The sequence below is a fragment of the Catharus ustulatus genome, chromosome 3 (genome assembly GCF_009819885.2).
Source record: "Catharus ustulatus isolate bCatUst1 chromosome 3, bCatUst1.pri.v2, whole genome shotgun sequence".
NCBI lineage: Eukaryota > Metazoa > Chordata > Aves > Passeriformes > Turdidae > Catharus > Catharus ustulatus.
The window spans coordinates 64,475,530-64,495,948 of NC_046223.1; the positions used below are offsets into that span (position 1 = coordinate 64,475,530).

A 20,419-nucleotide genomic window follows, 5' to 3' on the forward strand; every position below is an offset into this window, starting at 1 on the left:
TTAATTTGCAGAGGGTTTCCAAAAACTATGCCCTGACTTATTTGATAATGCTTAAATGAATCAGAACAGATAAGAAGTACACACTTCTTTATTTGCATTGACATGCTTGTTCTTAAATTCCTGCTGTTGTTAAAAGCTTCTAAGCTAGAGCTGCTATGTGGTGTTTCCTCAGATAGTGTTGCTTTTGAAATCTGTGGTAAGATAACACCAACATGGAGTATTTCCTTGGTTTGCTGTACTGTAAAAACATTTGTGGAAACAAAAGCATTTTGTTACGAACATACCAGGAAATTGTAAAAAGTAACCCCTTAAAACAGTACTGGGGAAAGAGAAATAATGTTATAGGTTTTGGCAAATGACATCCAATAACATGTAGCAAACTTACACTTATTAGCCAACTTACTCTAGAACAAGACCAGCACTTTTTGGACAGATCTTGTTGAGAAAAATGGTCTATTACTGACTCTCAAAATAGTGTAGAGTAAATTTAGAAAAGGTTCTATTAAGAAAAAAAGTCAAAATAAATTGAAGATGCAGCTTAAAAAAGTAGCATCTTTTCTGTATTTCTGTAACTAACACACAGTCACAACATGAAGCTACAATTAAGCATTTGGACAGTATGTAACATTTTTATTATCTTATCTAAACACATCTTGGAGAGATCAGGTAAATACAAGCTATTGCTATTAGGTGCACTAAAGCTGCATCCAACTCCAGGAAAAAGTAATCAAGTTTAAGCTTATTTACCAGTCCCTGCTATATTGACATTACAAAGGATTATATTCTTCCAAGTCACTTACCCAAACCACTGTAATATCATATTTGCCTGAGGATCTGCCTCTGTATACAAATACCCTGTAAATGTGTTTTGATTTTCTCACCTGCATGCCCAGACAAGATAATGCACTCAATTTCTCTACAGTACAGCTAAAAAGAGTCTGTGTATATGTTTGGTGCATATAAATAATTATCTCCTGAAGCTATCTGAAAAATATGGTGCTATTTTACACTGTAATCAGAATCACACTTTGGAAGTTACCAGTCATTTTACATATTACTTCTAAAGAAACTGTACCTCTACTTAAATTTCTACCTGTAATTTCCATTCATTTCAGTTTTAGTGTAAAGATGAAATACTAACATCTTTAGATACAATTTAATATTGACTTTCCCTCAATCTGTTTGCCAATTTTGGCTGCAAATTTCCAACCAAAATATGGAAGAGATCAAAAATAAAGTGTGTCTTCACCTGAAACATTGCCTCTGTGGACCTAGAACACGGATAAATCAAATAATATGTTCCAAATTATTTTCTTTGTAACTCTTTATTTTATTTGGAAATATATTATCATCTGATTCAATTTTACATACAGGTTTTGGAGGCAGGGTTGGATGGGAGAGAGAGGTAGACAAGTATTAGATCTAATCCCCCTGACTTCAAATTGTTAACTGTCAGAATGCTTGTCTCCATGTGCCCAAACACCTACTAAAGATTTGAAAAAAGTCCAGTAATTTCATGATTACAAGCCGCACTGACTATAAGCCGCATCTCCGGGTGTTGGCAAACATTTCATTCTTTGTCCATACACAAGCCGCACCCAATTATAAGCCGCTCTGTTGTTTGCAGCAAGGAGTCGCGTGCAACAAAGTTGCCAAATAGTAACAGAATCGCGGCATGGCGGGGTTCACTGGCTCGGCTCGGGTCGTGAGGGCTCGGGGCTGCCGACGGGGCCAGGCGGCCCAGCTCGGCGCTGCTGCTCGAGGCTGGCCGCCGTTGGGCTCGCTCGCCCCAGCCCGGCGCTGCGGTGGCAGGGGGGCACGGAGCCTGCCAGCACCCATGGCAGTGGTGGGAGGTGGGGATGGAGCCCACTGGCACCCACGGCAGCGGCAGGCGGGGATGGGAGCCCCCACCTCCCCCTGAGCCGCAGGGCCAGCAGGAGGGAGCCCCCCGCCTTCCCCCCACCCCCACAACGCTGCCTGTACGGAGCCGGGCTCCACCCCCCGTGCAACAGAGTAACCAATGTGTAACAATCGGGTAAAGTCGGGTTTTACCGGCAGGTTGTTCGACTCGGCACCTCGGTTTGCACTTCCGGGGTTGGAAATGTCAGAAAATTATTCACATATTGGTTGCTCCTGAGTGTAAGCCACATTTCCGGTGTGGGAGCAAAATTTTAGTCAAAACTGTGTGGCTTGTAATCGTGAAATTACTGTACTGCTTAAGATATATTTTTCTGAACTACTCAAAGATGCATTTTTTGAACTAACTGCAAGTTAAGTGGCACTTTTGATTACTTGCAGGGTATAGAATTGATTAAAAAATACAGTATGTTGAAAGAAACATTTTGGAGATTGTAGGCAGGAAGAACTTTTTTCACCTCTGAAGAAAAAAGTATTGAGAGTTGGGGTAGCTACACAGGTTAATAAAAGGTTGAATTCCTTCTTCAATATTCACTCACAGCACCACACTACCAGGAAGGACTTAACAGAGATTCTTTTTCTTGTGCTACTTTCATAAGTTTCCATACTGCCTCCCACCATGTAGGTTTTGTTTTCATTTGATTAAGAAAAGAAACCTCAAGTATTTTTTGAATTAGCACCCAAACTCATGCAACTTGCATGGCTTGTTACCAGTTCTGAAGCATGAAGTTTCAAGTGTCCAGACTTTTCTTTTGAATATGGTGAAAAGAGTTGAATATTTAAACATAGCATTTTAAACTTTAACTTATTCAGGCTTAACGTCAGACTTAGCAGTCTTAGTTCCCTTCTCTTTCCAGCTATCAGCTTTCTTACCACTCCTGTTTTTCCACATTTGTATTTTTCTGCTTGGTCCACTTTCTTAATTTTTTGGACAATTTATTTCAAGCTACATCATTCCCACTGTCATAAAATCTGAACCCCGACACAAGTCAAACAGTTAAAATCAAAACACATACTTCTTCCCACTCTAAAAGGAACAAAGCATTTTACTTTAAGACTTTCCAGAAAGTGAACATTTTTAGAACTGACTCAAACTTATCAACTCTTAGCAAAAAGCAAGTTGCAAAAACTCTGTTAAAAGGTCACACGTGTGAGGAAGCAGGGTAAACAACCAGCTGGTGATTCCAGAACTTTCCAGTTTTTCTCAGTGTTTTGAAATCTTTAAATTTCAAGCTATGGCATCACAGGCATTTCTTTCTCAAAGACCTAACTATGATACTTAGTAAACTGATGAGCATTTCCTTATTTGAACAGTGTAAGGTTCAAAGTGTGACATATACTTTGTACGTTTTTAAGTAAATCTTCCCATTCAATATTCATTTTCTACGAAACAGTCCTGCTTTGACTTACGACTCTGTTGGCAGTGAAAAAATTAGTGCACAAATTTAAGAGAAGTCTTCATTAAGGATAACTGGGGCAGGGCTGTGCAGGGCTGTTGTATCTCGTTTGAGCAGTGGGAAATACTTCTCATCTCTGAAGGGATAGATGACATTTTTGGGGTGTGGAACTGGATTTCAATGTTGAGAATTAATAATGAGAAAGATTTTAGAGAATCATCTAGGTTGGAAAAGACCTCTGAAATCATCAACTCCACCTTGTCACCTGACCATGGCACTGTCACATCTAGTAATTTCTTGAACACGTCCAGAGCTGGTGACTCCATCACCTCCCTGGAAGCCCATTCCAATACTTAGCAACCCTTTTTGCAAGGAAATTCCTCCTGATGTCCAGCCTGAACCTCCCCTGGTGCAGCTTGATGCCATGCCCTCTTGTCCTGTCACTGGTTGCCTGGGAGAAGAGTTTGATCCCCATATGGCCACAGTCTCCTTTCAGGCGGTTGTAGGGAATTGAAAGGTTCCCCCCGAGTCTCCTTTTCTCCAGGCTAAAAATGAGGCTCAGGAGGGACCTCAGTCACTCCTCATAGGACTTGCGCTCCAGCCTCCTCACCAGCTCTGTTTCCCTTCTCTGGACTCACTCCAGCACCTCAGCGCAGTGAAGCCCTCTTTAAGTGAAGGGCCCAGAACTGGACACAGAACTCAAGGTGTGGCCTGTGAAGTCCTGTCTTGAGGTACAGCTTGTGAAGCAGCAGTCAATCCAACAAAACTTACAGTTTTGCCAAGTCTTAGTTTCCCTTAGTTAACTTGTTGACAGAGTATTTCCAGCCTTACTCAGACATTCAATACAGTCAAACTGTCTGGAAAACCTGACAAAGGGTACTGTATTTCCCTAAAGCTTTCCATTTCTTTAAGGCTTTATTTTAGGACTAATTTATTCTACAATTAATTAACCCAAACATTTCTATGATTCTAAGCATACATCAAAGCCCCCTTTTAATAATTTCCATGTTTCTTTTACATGCAGACATTCTGCAGAATCAGTGCAGGAACCAGGAAAAAAAATCTGACCTGTGTTTCTCAATGGGTGATTAACATGAAACTGCACAGCAAGTGTGAATTTCATTTCCATTGCTGAGCAGAAGCTACAAATATTTACTTTAAATGTATATTTGAACAGTTTGAAGCCACTACCTGCAAGCCAAGGGAGAGCAGCTCACCTTGCATTTTGGACACTTCTGAGCATTCCTCTGCCCGTGTTCGATTTCGTTGGCCCAGTGACGTAACAGCTTGTCTCCCTTCTTGTATTCTTTGCAGTTAACACCTTCATGCCAGGGAGAGTGGCACTTGAAACACCAGACAAATTGGCAAGATGGACACTGGATCTGTATAAATGAGAAAACACCACACATTTGCAAGCTGGGTGCTGATACCACTAGCAAGCCTGTTTCAAAACCACTGCTCTTCAATTAAGAGAGTAGTTGCCCAAAAATCTAACATCTTTTTTGGAGGCTCTGTTTTAAAAACACAAGAAGTTGAGAAAGCTAGTTTGCTCTTTTCCTTTTTAAACAAGAGAAAATACAGAAGTAATTGTTAAAGTTGGGAAAGGCCTTAATCAAATGAAGCACAAGTAGTTTGGTTTAATCACAGGCAACCACTTTTCCCACAACTGCTTGTGTGGCACAACTGAAAAAAGGCAGAATCCAGAAAGTTTATCCAATTGCCTCCACTACATTTGTGAGAACACCTAAAAATTAGCTGGCAGTTTTCAGTGCAGTGAATCTGTCTTTTTCTAGGAATAAACTGCACTGCCAAGGATATTACAGAAAGTACTTGGTCTTCTGAAGGGGTTCTACAGAACCCAGCATGGGTTATGAAGCTTATATTAGAAATGGTCCTGGGGAAAGGGGCCAAGAGCAAGGCTCTCATCCAAGAGCCACAACTACCAACAGGAAGTCAGGCACCTCCTTTTGCTCCTGATTGCGTCAAGGCAAGCTGAAGCCGTGCCAAACAGCCCACTTGCTGCAGACCACACCTAATGGCAAAACCCACAAGCCATATTCAAATTGAGAAAGGATCTATTATTTCCACTCCTTCAGTGTTAAATCATTGTGTCAAACAGGTACCCTTGTCATCATGTCTTCTTCCGGTGCCTTTTTTTTTTCATGAAAAGCAAAGGTAGCTGCCGTGTTTGCAGGAATAATAAACAGAGGCACATTGCAGCTGCTTGTCTGACAAAAGACAGGCCTCCAACCTGGATCATGACTAAGAAAAGCAAGAACTAGAAGCCACATTAGACTAGGCACATCCAGGCTTCTGCAACATGTTCACTTCTGCTGCTTTTGGCAGCAAAACATCTCAGCAGCTCAAGCAATTGCTGAGTCCTGTCCACCATCTCCAGTTGCAGTCCATGTCTGGCACTGCTCTGGTTGTGTACCCAGCTGGTAGATGGGACTGAGGCATTCAACCAGCCAAACCAAGGGTTTTTGGTTATATCTGTGTCCAGACTTGGTTCACCATCAAACCACAGAAACATCTGTGCTGACCACACAGGGTGTGGGGGTGCTTCTCAGGAAACTACATCCTAGAGTGTAATCACATGTGAAGTCCCCCAAACATGTTTCTCAAGTTTTCACACCCTCCTGTTGAGTCATGACAACTGGTGCTATGCTTCCTTGACTACAATTAAGAGTCCGAAATAGGTGTTCCATCTCCCTTACATATTTTACTGGGGCTAGCCAAAATTACTTACACATGCAATCACTACATCTTGTTTAAAGGGAAACAACACATTAGGACTGAAACATTTGGATTACAAACATTATTAGTTTTTACCTGAAAACTTATCCAAGGCCATGATAAAGCATAAAACAAAAGCAGTACAAAATAGTGCCATTTCTCAAATCTAATAAGTCAGTGGTCAAGATGCTGAATCAATGAAAATATACTAACTGGTACCTCTGCTTCCCAGATGAATTCTCCTAATAAAACCAGTTCAACAGAAAGGAAATTTCCTGCTCTGAGAAACCTGAAGAATGATATATATATTGCTACTAACCAAACTAACACAGAGCACTGATCAATGTTTACACAATACTTAAAAAACCAATAAGCACAAGACAGTTATCTAGCCTATCCTAATCCATATCTCCATATCTTTCTTTTTTCCTTTTTCTCCTCCATTTCCTCCCAGCATTGAATTAATGTCTTTCAACAACACATGTCACACATTCCTACTGCTGGGAAGACTGATTATAGCATCATATTGTAAGGCTCAGTATTTGTTTATGCCACAGCCAAAGATGGAGCTTGTAAGCCACAAGTAAGTGCTCTACAACCTGAAAACTTTTCTCGGTTGCAGTATTCAGACATTTGAGATAGAACATAGTTGTTAAAAAGTACAAACCCAAATCAACAGTCAGGAAGCTGCAAGTTAAAGCTTCTTCCTTAAAAAAAGGCAAATTAATTTAAAGCACAAGTTCTGTAGGTTTGTTTTTTTGTTTAGTTTGTCAGATATTCATCAAAAAGCAAATTAATTGCATATTCTTTCTATGATACCACGTAGATAAGTGAAAGCAATACAGCAGCCACCAGGATATATATTTGAACCTACACACACACACACTGACATCAGGTGTTTCCAAATACATTAATCAGAAAGTACTGAAATACAGGATGAGGCTATAACCACAGGAACTCAAAATAACATTTCTTACCACAAATGGCCCTAACTGAACTAGCGAGAACTCTATGTTTCATCACCAGTTTCCTCTTCCACCTGTCACCCTGACAGCACCTTCCTCAAAACTGAACTTGTAAATAGTTTTTATAATTTGAATGGGCCATTTCACTTCTCTGTGGGTTCAGTGCTTCCTGAGCATAACTGAAGCAAGCAAAGAAAACTATGCCCTTTAAGTAGTTATGAACCTTGTTTTTCTTGGAACTAGTGGCTGCAAAACAAACCCCTAAAAACATTCAAACTTGGATACAGTGTGATGCCCCTGTGCTTAAGAAACAGAAACAGAACAGGGCAATTACAGCAGCGTTTCACATTCTTATTCCACCTTTTCTCTGCTTTTCTAAAAGAAAAGTCAAATATTATTTGATTCAGTAGTTATGCATGAAAGCACCATAGCAAGGACACAGAAATGCAATCTACATATAATTTTAATTGATAATAATTAATAATTTTAATTATGCTCCAGCAAAGCAGACAAACTGTATCTGGAAAACAAAATATTAACCTTGTGTTTCTTCAAATATGTTTTTCCTCACACAAACACTTTCCCACTTATTTTATTATCTCTATTGATCAGAATTGAGAGGATGGCTATATACACAAACTTCTATGCCATCTGGAGATCAGCCGCCCTTGAAATAGAAAAGATTACACAACTTTGTGTTCTAATTCTCTTGGTTCTCAGCTTTCTGAAACACTGACCTTTGAGGCTAACATTTTCCATTTTCTTAGCAAGCCTCTTTACTGCAAGCTACTTTATCAGTTTCTTCACCTCACAGAAAATGACTTTTCAAAACTGATAGATAACTTCAACACAAAACACAACTAACTCAATGTGACCGGATGATAGCAAAACTGACTGCACATGGAAAATATTCCTAAAACCTGAAGGTACAACAAGCTTAGTGGGATTTTCTGCTTCTTGGTATATAACAGGATGGCCAAATTATTTGTGCAATTAACTGATTACATGAATTACAGTCTCTAGCTGCAGATACTGTCACTTTATTTGAAAATAAATATGGGCTCCAGTCAAAACAGCTTCCTTCTCCTCATCATCAATCCATCCTCTCTCTTGAGACAGCAGAAAATAAGCCACAACAAAAACAGTGAGACACCAAAATATCAACATAAACAAAAGTAGGCTGGCAGGAATGGACAGCTCAGAGCAAGGAGGGACAGCACAGCAAACTCACAACATCAGTAGCAGCTGAGGCTCAAAGTAGATTGAAGCCATGTATACCATGAAGATACCTGTCACTTAAAGTTAAAATATGGTCCAAAAGTGGGGGACTAAACAGATCAGCTCTATCGCAGCATCTCAGCTGATACAAATTCCTACTAGTTCTAGAACAACTTTCAGAAACTCTTTAGTAGTTCAGAATGAAGACAGTTTGTGTAATATCTGCATTGAAAAAACGTTTACATGTACAAACCCAAGCACGCAAGTCTTTCTTGTATGTGACTTTTATCTCTTGGTGGAAGTGAACAAGAAAACCTCATTATGAATCCCACAGAGCAGAGTATTGTTTATGCACGGCAAGTGGTAGGTCAAAAAACTAACTTTAACAGCCAAAAGCCAGCACTTCCTCAAAGAACAAGTCTTCTTACTCACTCCTGTGAAATCTTTACCTGTTCCATGCGCAGGAATTCAACTAGCAATTTCTCAATTTTTGCCCAAGTCCATTGCACTTTTGCATAACAGCTCTGAACAAAGGTTTGTTAGGGTCTTGTCTGCAACCACATAACACACTCAATTCAGGACATATGGGAGGGGCCAAGGAAATTTTCAGAGTTAATGCTAGATCCATTTGTGATAAAAATATTTTATATCGAAAATTAAATAGTTCTCTTGCTTTTCTATGTGATTCTAAGTGGCACTAATAGTAGAAGAAAGGTTTGGATAGCAAGTTCTCATTTTCTTCCCCTCCTTCCCCAACACACATGTAAACTTTCTAGGCTCCAAGAATCAAATCTCAGACAATTGACAGTTGGACCTAGACCAGCTCAGCTGACATAAATCAGCTAAAAGAAAAATTAATTTATAAATTTGCTGCCTCTCTAAATTTCCATGTTATTTGTAATTTTGAATACTGTATCAAATTTCAGAAGTGGCATTAACATTTTTAAAGTATCAGTTCAAATGAAGTCCTGTATTTTAGAGTGCTTTCTCCTTGCAGTGCACAAAAGAGCGAGTGTACTGGCTGTGACCCTACCAGCAGACTTGTGCCTATGTGTTCCCCACACTTGAAGCCAACACTTGCAGTGCTGATGCAGAATTCATCTGGTGCAATTGCTGTTTATATTACTTGCATTTGAATAGGGCAGCCTCAAAAGCCTCCAGTCAGATGTCTCCTATGCTATACACAAAAGAAAATGTGTCTTTGCTTCCAAACAGCCTAAAATTCAAGACACAATGTGTACATGTAATCACATGAGAACCCAAGAAAACAGGTAATATTGGTCCACAGCTATGTGTGCATGCAAATTACTCACATATATACACTCCATGTCATATATAGTCATCTTTTCAAATCTTCTCCCTGCAATAAAACTTCTTGTGCAAAGCTCAAAATAAATCACTAAAACTGTACCTACACCGGAAAACACTTGAGGTTCTAGGACTATGCTGAAGTCCTGTGGACCATGATCACCCATACTGCTTGCCAGCATTTTCTCAATTATAATTCTGACTAGCATCAACTTGACATTCTTGCACACAACACCTGGGCTCAGGTCTAAGGATACATTTTGCCAGTCTGTTGCCAGGAGATTTAAGCTCTGCAGATCACAGGTACACACACTGAACTGCCACATGACCAGTGAACTGCTCCTGGCTTGCACACAGTCTCCCATTCCTTCCCACTGTGGCTTGTAGAGCAGCTGGGGACATTTTAAGTGTAGCACTGCAACACATAAAACAGCACTTGCTACTCCCTGAGGAATGTTCTCAGATCTGGCAGGCCTGCGATACAACAGCTTTACCACCAATGACCCACAGTTGTGGGACACTAACAGCCTCTGACACCTTAAGAGATGCAGCTGCCAAAGCATTACAAGTTCTGATCTACTCTGGATTACATATGATACGTGGTGATGATGAAGCAGATGGGTGAAAGAGAATAGCTTTGGGCAGAAGGAATTTTACTTGCAGTTTGAAATATTTTCCACCTTAGTGTAACATCACAAAAATTCGAAAACACTGAGTCCAACAGAGTGTGGCATGTAATTCATGCCCTACACAGATATGCACAAGCTCGTAACTCAGAATTAGCTTTATCAACTTTTCAACTCCAATGAATACACAACTTTCCACCTTTTAATCTTCATACTGGGTTGAATCTTATGCAGTGTCATTAAGACTATCTAAACAGTCATCTAAACTCCTACTGAGAACTGGTTTGTCCAGTAAAGGCCAGCTCAATCATGAAATTAACCACAACAAATCTAATAACTGGATGGAAAGCTATCACAGAACATGGTGCTGCAGACAACTGTCGTCTTCTGGAACTTAGACGGACTTTCAGCAGCTCAAAGCTTATTCTAAATTCTTGCCTTTTATCTTTGATTAAAATCACAGTATAAGCAACTCTTCTATGAAATGTCTTTTTTCCCCTATATTTCTCAAAGTTCTGCATTGTGAATGAGGAGACTACAGTAATGTATAACCTCTGGCAAGGAAGTGAAGAAATCAGAATCAACAGGCAGGACAGACAACAGCTCTATTACTAAGGAAGAAGCAATGTCAACAGCCTAACATAATAAATGCCCAGAACTCACTCACCCAGAGCTCCAGGGAAAACTTTTAAGTTGTGTGTCTAAAATTATTGGTTATAGTGGTAACTCGCCTTTCCCAGTCTCTTCTGACTGATCATATTGTTTGCAGAAAGTAAACACTCTTTAAATTAAAATCTATGTTAGGACAAAATTATACCACCTACCAAAAAAGAAACCAGGTTGAAGAGTTCAGCCACTTGAACTGTTAGAAGTACTTAATTAATGATGTACCACAGGTTCATATTCCTAATCACAGTTTGCACACAGCTCCAGTGAAACAAAAAAGTTCATTTAATGCTCACCAAATGCTGTCCTACTTTTGTAGTGCCATCTAACCCACAGCCCCGGCAAGCATGCTCACTTTGTATTTGTTCTCCAATTTGGCAGGGGTAGGAATGTGGCCTCTCCTCCGGAAGGTTGTAAAGTGCTTGCACTGAGGGCATGGCTTGGTGCTGGAGTCAATGCGGCTGAGTTCCAGGAAGTATTTATACTTGATGATGTCGTCATGGGGCAGGTTATAGAGGACAGTTGTTTCATCCAGGTGTTCGCTGCACTCTGTGATGGGGCATTTTATATCTGCTTGTCCCAGCTGCACCTGCATATGAAAAAACCAAAAAATCAGCTATATGATCTTTTGCTTAGAAAAGTTAAGTAAGCATTGGTGAATTTTGTGAGGAAAATTAACTCCAAATACTGTAACAATCCAGAGGTTACCTAGCATATTGTCTTAAATAATTTGTGCTTGGTGGAGTTACAACAAGCACACTGCAATTTTTCCAGACAGCATATTCAAATCCAAACAGAACAGCTAATTGCCCTGATAACTGCAGTTATTAAACATATTCTCTCAGTGCATGTACCATGGCTACATACACCACAAAACCAAACACAAGCCCTAGCTAACAATGTCCACCCGGTACTCCATACTTTGGGTGTAATGGTCAGTGCACCACAGTCACAAATCACAAAGGCTGTGAGAAAGCAGACAATGGAAACATTTGCATACTGTTTCACTGCAAAACGACCTAGGAATCACAGAACAGAGAAATTAAAAGTAATTTTAGGATCAGCAGCTCTGACTCAAGAACCCTGAGCTGGCTCCTGCTCAGCACACTCAGTGCCTCTGCAGTCTGCTTTCAAGCTCCTTACATGCCAATACTGCACATGCAGAAATTTTTAGCTGAGCTTGGGTTGATCAAGTTAATAAACTTCCCCAGAACTCAAGACTTAAAAGTTTTAAGAAACACCCCAACAAGAACAACATTAAAAAAACCTTAATAAAAACCAACCAAACAAACAAGTTTGAGGTTAGCAGGGCAGAAACTGCTGCTGAGCTGATGAGTCCTGATGGTCCCAAGCTGATCCATATGTTCAGATACCCACAGCATGTTTCTAGAGCTCCTGGATCCAAGAACCATGCTGGACCCAGATCTGCACCATTCATGCTTGACAGGCTTTAACTGCTCAGACTCCATGCCAAAACAGCAGAACCTACTCTGGGAGCACCAGAGCTGCATTTGCTTGGCAGTGGGCCAAAGTTAATAAACCCTGCAGAATCTTGAGAGTCTGCAAGAACCCAGCTAGAGCATGTTTGTGTCTGTCCCAGGTAGTCTTGAACGAGTTTTGACTGCACAAGTACAGCTGACCACCAATCCAACTCCCTCCTTATTGAGTATCTCCATGAAGAGATAAAGCAGTTCTTTCCAGGAATTACTATTTGGAAGTTGGCAACTTCTATTTCCCCACACTGCTTGTTCTTTAACATGACCAATTAGAGAAACCTGTCCAACAATACACTAAATAAGAGAGAAACACCTCAGGTTTGGATGTAGATCTCATTGCTGCAGTAGTACCAGAAGACACAAAGACTCTACTAATGCAGTACTTAAGTGAAAAAAGGAGGGCAAAACTCTAAAAAGCAACATAACACAACCCTGTCGTTGTTGCTTCAGCAACTGAGCCACATGGACTTTAAATGGATAATTCAGACAGGAAGCAGAGGATCAGAAGAATCATAACAACATGGTATCAAACCCAAAGTTTATACTGATTTAAAAAAAAAATCCTCCTGCACTACTTCTGTTTTCTCAGCAATGTTTTCTCAGGGGAGCAAAGAGATTAGGTGTATGCTAGAGATAAAAATGCAGGGTGTGGACAGTGGCAGCGAATCTCAGACCAGAGCATGGTGGAGAACACCTCAGGCAAGCTATCACTGCCACAGTGCCCAAAGCAGCCCTGGCTCAAGGCACAGGCATGTCATGATGGAGGAAAATCTATCTGAAGTATGGAGGAGAGGTAATATACTCATTTTTAGGAGGGAAATTCCCCACATTTCATTTCCAGCTCTGAAAGGTGAGCAGAGCTCTACCATATGCAAACAACACCAGGCTCAGCTTGGCTTTTACATGGACAAGTCTAAGTATAGGAGGAGTATGTACCCAAAGGCATTAAAAAAACAGAACAAAATATCCCCCAAACCTCACATACTACATGCTGCAGAATGCCAACATTTTATACCTGCAGGACACTGATTCACCTGCAGCAGCAAGTAAAATTGAAACCAAGCATACAGACCACTGGAGTGTTCTCAAGAATCACCCAGCATCAAGGAGCTGTACTTAAAAATCAGATGACAATCAGTACATCACTACAGAACACAAGCACACTGAACTAAGAGAACAATTTGCAACAGAAACACAAAAAGCTATTGCACTAGGATTAGCATCAGTTTTTGTTTAGACAAGTACAGGTACACTTTAGAAGTGAATAGTCAAATTAATCCCACCTATGACTACATCTTTAAAAAAAAAAAAAAAAAATTAAGCATTAGGAAGGTATTAAAAGAGCCAGGAGTAAACTAAGCTACAGAGTAGCACTACATAATGAGAAGGTGCATTGCATCTGACAGTACTTAAGCACTGTTTATATTAAATGGTAGTTAGAACAAACCTGCATTTATAAAACCAAGGAATACAAAGCTCAACATTTTCTGTACTTCATGCCCACACAGAATATGATTAATATATGTGGTAAGAGTCAGGTGTGGTTTCAGTGTTTATTTTGAAAATATGTTTTACACCCACTTGAAATAAATAATTTTTAACCTCTGTAATAGTTTCAGCTTTTCAAGTTTGGCAGAGACTGAGCATTTTCCTGTGTTTTCAATGGGACTGAAATGAACAGAGCTGGCTTGCTTATTAGCAGTAACTTCAATGGAGCCTTGTCCTACCAAAACAGTCCATCTTTGTGCACTAGCATCAGCAATTGCTGGAAGTATAGCTCCAGAGGTAGCCTATCAGGCTACCTGCTGCCATGGACTCAGGACATGCTACAGAATGAGAAAGGAAAAACAAAACAATCTCTTATGATATTGGTTCAAATAACCAAATAATTATTTTCCTTCGTTTTCTTTTTGTTTTTGAAAAGCCTTATCCCTTCAATTTCAGCTTCTCACAATGTCAAACTCCCAAGTTTTAAGAAAACCACTGTGTATTAAGAACTTCAGAACCCTCAGTAAAAAGAACAGCATGATATATTTTCACAGCATGAGGAAGGAGTCCTATGCCTAAGAGTAGCTGAGCTTCAGCAGTGTTAAATATCAGGCAGCATCCAGCTCTTATAGTCAGTTATGCTTCACTTCTGTAAAGCATCTCAGGAGGGGCTACTCTGCCTACAATTGAGAAGCAGAAAGCAGGTCCTTTTCATCTTACAGAAAGGTAACAATTAAATTATCAGGAGAACAGTAGGTACCTCCCCCTGCTAATTCTTGACATTTCATTTTAAAAGTGTTTTTACTGGGGGGTAGGGAGGAGAAAGGGCAGGGGGGAACAGAGACAAAACACACAGAGACTCTAGACTGATTTACTTACTGCCCAAGAAAGCAATGGTACCACCAACAGAAAACAGAAACAGATGGCATGATACTTTAAGTCAGAAAATCATTTCCACAACCTGAGCCTTCTTTTAAAATACATGCATTTTCTAACTGAAACTTCATTCTTAGTTCAGAGATGCACATGCCTAATTGCTCTTACTTCTTAAAGCTGAAAGTGAACATGGTCATGCCAAATACACACTTCTGTAGAGAAATTTTATTTCTACCAGTGCGTCACGTTATCTCCTGTAAATTACCAAGGAAGTTATGCATTTAAAAAAATATTCTGAAAATGCACAGATGCAAGGGAAGGGACAGTCCAGTCTAGAGGACTTTTATACTCTAGGTAAATAAACAGTTGGATTAAAATTCCATTTATAAGCAAAATCCTATTCCTTTCTAGCTCACTGGAAACATTTCTTTCATTTTCATCGGTAAGTTACAAAGTAGTAAAGAATTAGTTTTCTTGTACATTTGGAAAGTGTGTCATCATGAATTTATTTGCTTTAATAGAACCAGTAATAATTTGTGGAAAACTCTTGAAGGAATCACCATAATTCAGAACTCCACATTGGTAGGTGCTAACCAAATTAAATCCAAGCAGACATGGTTCAAGAAGTGCCAACCAAAGACAGTTCAAACTTGTACTACGCATTTTGCACCTGCCTTTAAGTAATTTCTGCATTTTTAGTACTACTGACTTCAGTCTGTATCCCTGATTTGTGCTAGTGATATCCAGGCATTCTCTATCAAAATTCTTAAAAAAAAAAAAAAAAAAAGTTGTCAAATATATTCTCTTTTTCAGTTCATTCATCCTCCCTCCTTGCTCTCAAATGGTACAAATCCCCAGTGCTACTGCAAGACAGGCAAGAATAAACAGTAAACAGCTAGAACTTAAGAGTAATTAGATCAGGAGACACTTAAGTTGCATTGCTACCAAAAGTAAAAGCATCTTCTGTTTTGCGTGTGCCACCTCCTCCACAGAACATTTCCACACAACTTCTTTCCTGTTGTTCATTACTTCACAGGCCATATTCCATGGGGTGTTTCACTTTTACTCCCTCTTTAATTCATTTCCCAACAGACTTGCAATAAATTACTTCCTGAATGCATGTCTCATTCAGTTGCTCCACCATCTTCTCTGACACCCATCTGTAACATCACTCAAGAGTCATCACTCCTTCCCTCAGGAGGCAAGGGCTTCAGAAGCCTTTATCAGGGCATGTATCACCCTCCTCAAAAGGATCCACAAGGCATGCAAAATTATCTGAGCTGTCATTAAGATCATCTAAAGACCATTAACTATTACTAGAAGTTGAACAGGAGTCTTTTCTATTACGTCACCAGCTCACACAGACCAAACCCTGAGAGGGTTCATGAGGATGCTCCCCTTCACATGTCCTCTGAGACTTTGTTCTCCTTCCACAAGTACCACACTTTTGCAGATGCAGCCATGACAATAATGTAGGGATTCCTGCTCCATGTGACATTCAGAGAGAGCGTCACTAAGGCACAAACACTGCAGGTTTGGCTTGAGCTGACATCACCTCTTCTAGTTTTGACAACAATTTGTTCTCAATGAGTTTTACATTAATTACCACACAGTCTACACTAAAAAAGACACAAAAAGAAGCAAAGTTTCAGGGCCTTTTAAGCACTTGCTACTTCCTCATCCTTCAGGTGAAAGGCACTCAAAAGCAAGAAGCTAGGAGGGAATTTAAGTGTACGTAACTACATCCAACCACCACCAGCACATCAAAGGTTTGATCTTTCTGCTCCAAAAGCAAGTCTTCTGAATGCTTTACAAACCATATTTAAATATAACATCAACTTAAATTCTCAAAGGTCATCCAGTTTTTAAAACTTCAGCCAGAGGTTGAGACTCCAGCTTAATTCACAACTCTGAGGACCACTGTCAGGAGCACACTTACACACATCCATGTCCCCAGGAGCACTGTGGAATGGTGCAGCTACACACCAGCGAGGGTCACAGCCAGCACCACCTGTGTGGGAAGAGACCAGAGTGGCTTTAGCCCCAGAAACAACCCAAAACCTTAACTGGCAAAACTGTTCTTGGCTGCCTGGAGCAATACCCCACACCATTCTGTTTGTTTCCCATTCAAACTTCTTCTGAAGTCACTCCACAGTCATATCTACGACTCTCCAAAAAAACCTCTTGTGGATAAAGTAGAAAGATATTCTTCAGAATGCACCTAAACTCAACCAAACCTTTTTCTTAAAGCCTCCTAAATTGCTTTCTCATTTGATGACATGGTGACAATGTAGTTCTACTCCTTTCTTCTTCCACAGAACTAGATGCTACCTGCTCACATGGATCTGATATCAACAGAAACATTCAGATTTTACTTGTACTCACCACACAAGGATAGGATTTAGAGAAAAACAAATTAATACTAACATTCTCCTTTGCAAGAAGTGAACAATTACCAATATGGAGAGCTCTCCCTTTTTGTCTTTTCATCTCCTGATACTTCATTGAGTGAATTTAAAAAGGAAACAATTTTATCTCAGCAATGCATTTAGAAAAACTGCACTGCATTAAATCATGCCTCTGCCTGCTACTACTCATCAAACCTAGTGCATATCACTAGCAAGCATGGAGGTTATGTGCTTTCTGTTCTGGTGTTCTGGAATCCACAATGAGCTGAAATCCAGAGCAGAGGTAAAGCTTAGTCCCATGCCTGGACAAAGCCAGGGCTGGTACATCTGGATGGCTGCCCATTGAGCTGGGTCACACTCTGGCAAAGAGGTTGACTAGCAGAATGCTTCATCTTGCACTCTCCAGGGCCCCCAGAGGTTGTGAAAGCTGTCTTTGACCTCTCCTCCTCACACGTGTGTAGGGGCAGAGGGAGGGGGAAATCCCAGTGGAGGAAGTTAACCTAGGAAGGATGGCAGAAACTGCAAACCTTGGAGGAATCTAACCCAAACCCACACCCTCAGCATTCATTAAGGGAAGAAAGAAAAGCACAAATGCTTTCTGATTTTGGCCAGGTGTGCACATTACCAATGTAAGTATGCTTATACTGATTTTTCTATTCCTTAGAAGACACATTCACTTTTAATAAAAGATCCAAAGATACTCATGAAAGAAGAGCTTTGAGGTCAGCAGAACAAGCCAGATACCTGCCCTTTCTCAGCTGGAAAACAGAGGCAGTTGCTCAAGCCTAAGAGACCAAACTGAGCAGGTGCAAGAAGGAATTTCAGAAAAGAAGCAAGGGCTGGGAGACCATCCACGTACCATGATCAATTTAAATAACCTGGACATCTAAGGAGAGAACCCTGCTTGAAGGGTCTCAGAAGCATCAGGAAAGTAGCAAAGAAGCAACAGCTTCTTTGTAAAGTAATGGATTGTTAGGTTTCAGCATGGGTATAAAAACATCAGAGCCAAGTAACACAGAACCAGAACAAGCCAACTTGCAGAGCTCTTGTAAAGATAAAACACTATCAGTTACCTCTTGAATTAATAGTCTTAAATTCAGAGGGGGATGGCCTGTTCTCCTATAGCCAGCATAGGAGTTGTATAAACTGTCATGTGTTGCTTGAATTTGTTACCAGTCAAAACTAAGCCAGGTATATTCTGCTCATCTAAGTCTGTTAAGCCATAAACCACAAGAGCTCATGCTTATACAATGGGAAGGTGAGGAGCGCACAGGATAAACACAGTGGGATACAGACATAGCAGCAGCCACTGACCAATCACCCTCCCCCTCCCACTGGGCAGCAAGCCCTCAGTTTCAGCATACCTGAACTCCCAAAATCAAAAAAAGTCATGATGTGTTTGCTGCAATTACAGTAATTTCACGACCATAAGGCGCACCGGACTATAAGGCGCACCCCCCGGGAGCCGGGACATTTTGCAACTTTGTAGATCAGATAAGGTGCACCGGTCTATAAGGCGCACCGGGTTTTTTTTTGCAGCGAGGCTTCGCCCCCAGCTCCTCCCGCGCGCTTGCTGGCCGAGGCCCCGCCTCAATCCGGCAGCCATTGGCTCCCGGGCCTGCCTGTACCCGGCAGGGCCAGGCTATGCCCACCGCCATTCCGTGCAGCATCCCCAGGGCCCCGCTGTTCTGGGAGTTCCCTGGCGCTCCAGGTGACCCAATGCCGGCAGGCTTGCCCCGTGCCGCCGCTGCCCCGATTCCAGCTGCTTGCCCCCTCCCCGCGTGGCAGCCGCTCCGATTCTGGTGGCTTTCGCCCCCCCCGCGCGGCGGCCGCCGTGATTCCGGCGGCTTTCGCCCCCCCCGCGCGGCGGCCGCCGTGATTCCGGCGGCTTTCGCCCCCCCCCCCCGCGCGGCGGCCGCCGTGATTCCGGCGGCTTTCGCCCCCCCCCCGCGCGGCGGCCGCCGTGATTCCGGCGGCTTTCGCCCCCCCCCGCGCGGCGGCCGCCGTGATTCCGGCGGCTTTCGCCCCCCCCGCGCGGCGGCCGCCGTGATTCCGGGGGCTTTCGCCCCCCCCGCGCGGCGGCCGCCGTGATTCCGGGGGCTTTCGCCCCCCCCGCGCGGCGGCCGCCGTGATTCCGGGGGCTTTCGCCCCCCCCGCGCGGCGGCCGCCGTGATTCCGGGGGCTTTTGCCGCCCCCCCCCCCCCGCGCAGCAGCCGATCCGATTCCTGCGGCTTTCACACCCCCTGCAAGGGAGCCGTCCCAATGTCGGCGGGCCGGCCCCGCGCGGGGGCGGCCTCGAAACCGGCGGGTCCGCCCCGCATGGGGGCAGCCCCGATGCCGGCGGGGAGGTCCCGATGCCGGCGGGGACGCCCCGATGCCGGTGGGCCCGCCCCGCGTGGGGGAGGCCCCGATGCCGGCGGACCCGCCCCGCACGGGGGAGGCCCCGATGCCGACGGACCCGCCCCGCACGGGGGAGGCCCCGATGCCGACGGACCCGCCCCGCACGGGGGAGGCCCCAATGCCGACGGGCTCTCACTTCCGGGGTGGCAAATGTCGCAACTTTGTAGATCAGATAAGGCGCACCGGACTATAAGGCGCACTTCCGGTTTTGGGGGGAGATTTTAGTCAAAAGGGTGAGCCTTATAGTCGTGAAATTACTGTAATTTAAATACTTACCTCAGAAAACAAATTAGAAAGGAAACAAAATAATCGAACTCACCAAAAATCAAAATCCAATTCTCCCAATTAAGGAGATGAAACCCAAATGTGCTCAGTTACTTCAGCAAGTAATTTTTATGTGTATGACACTCTCCCACAGGGACAATACTTAAAAAGGAACATAGATACTTCCTTATCTTGCTTATAATAGAAAATCATCCACAGTCAAACTCCAACCTCCACCAGGTTCAGGTTGGATTAACCCAGGTTCAAATTTATTCCAATGGAATAATACTGTTAACTATTAACAATATTAGTATCATAATCAAACCTTTTCCCATGCCTTTCTTAAAGACGGACAGAAAGTTAACATCCATAGATGATCAGAAGGCTAGAGCACCTCTCTGATAAAGACAGGTTGAGGAAGTTGTTCAGCCTGGAAAAAAGAAGGTTCCAGGGAGACCCCAGGGCAGCCTTACAGTGCCTAAAAAGGGCCTATGAGAGCTGGAGATTCCCTACAACTGCATGGAGTTACAGGACAAGGGGTAATGGCCTTAAAACAGAAAGAAGGTAGGTTCAGATCAGATGTTAGGAGGAAATTTTTTACAGAGAGGTAGGGAGACACTGGCACAGGTTGCCCAGAGAAGTTGATGCTCCATC

The 20,419-nt window shown here is 42.3% G+C and overlaps 1 protein-coding gene across 1 annotated transcript in view; it reads right to left on the reverse strand.

Moving 5' to 3' along the window:
• The window catches only part of RNF217 (ring finger protein 217), a 57,488-nt gene that overhangs the window by 12,269 nt on the left and 24,800 nt on the right, over positions 1-20,419 (reverse strand). Inside the window, exons 2-3 of the mRNA XM_033054441.1 lie at positions 11,189-11,422; positions 4,532-4,696 (exon numbers count right to left, since the gene is read on the reverse strand). Of these exons, the coding sequence (XP_032910332.1) occupies positions 4,532-4,696; positions 11,189-11,422 (399 nt within the window). The remainder of the gene's footprint in view (positions 1-4,531; positions 4,697-11,188; positions 11,423-20,419) is intronic.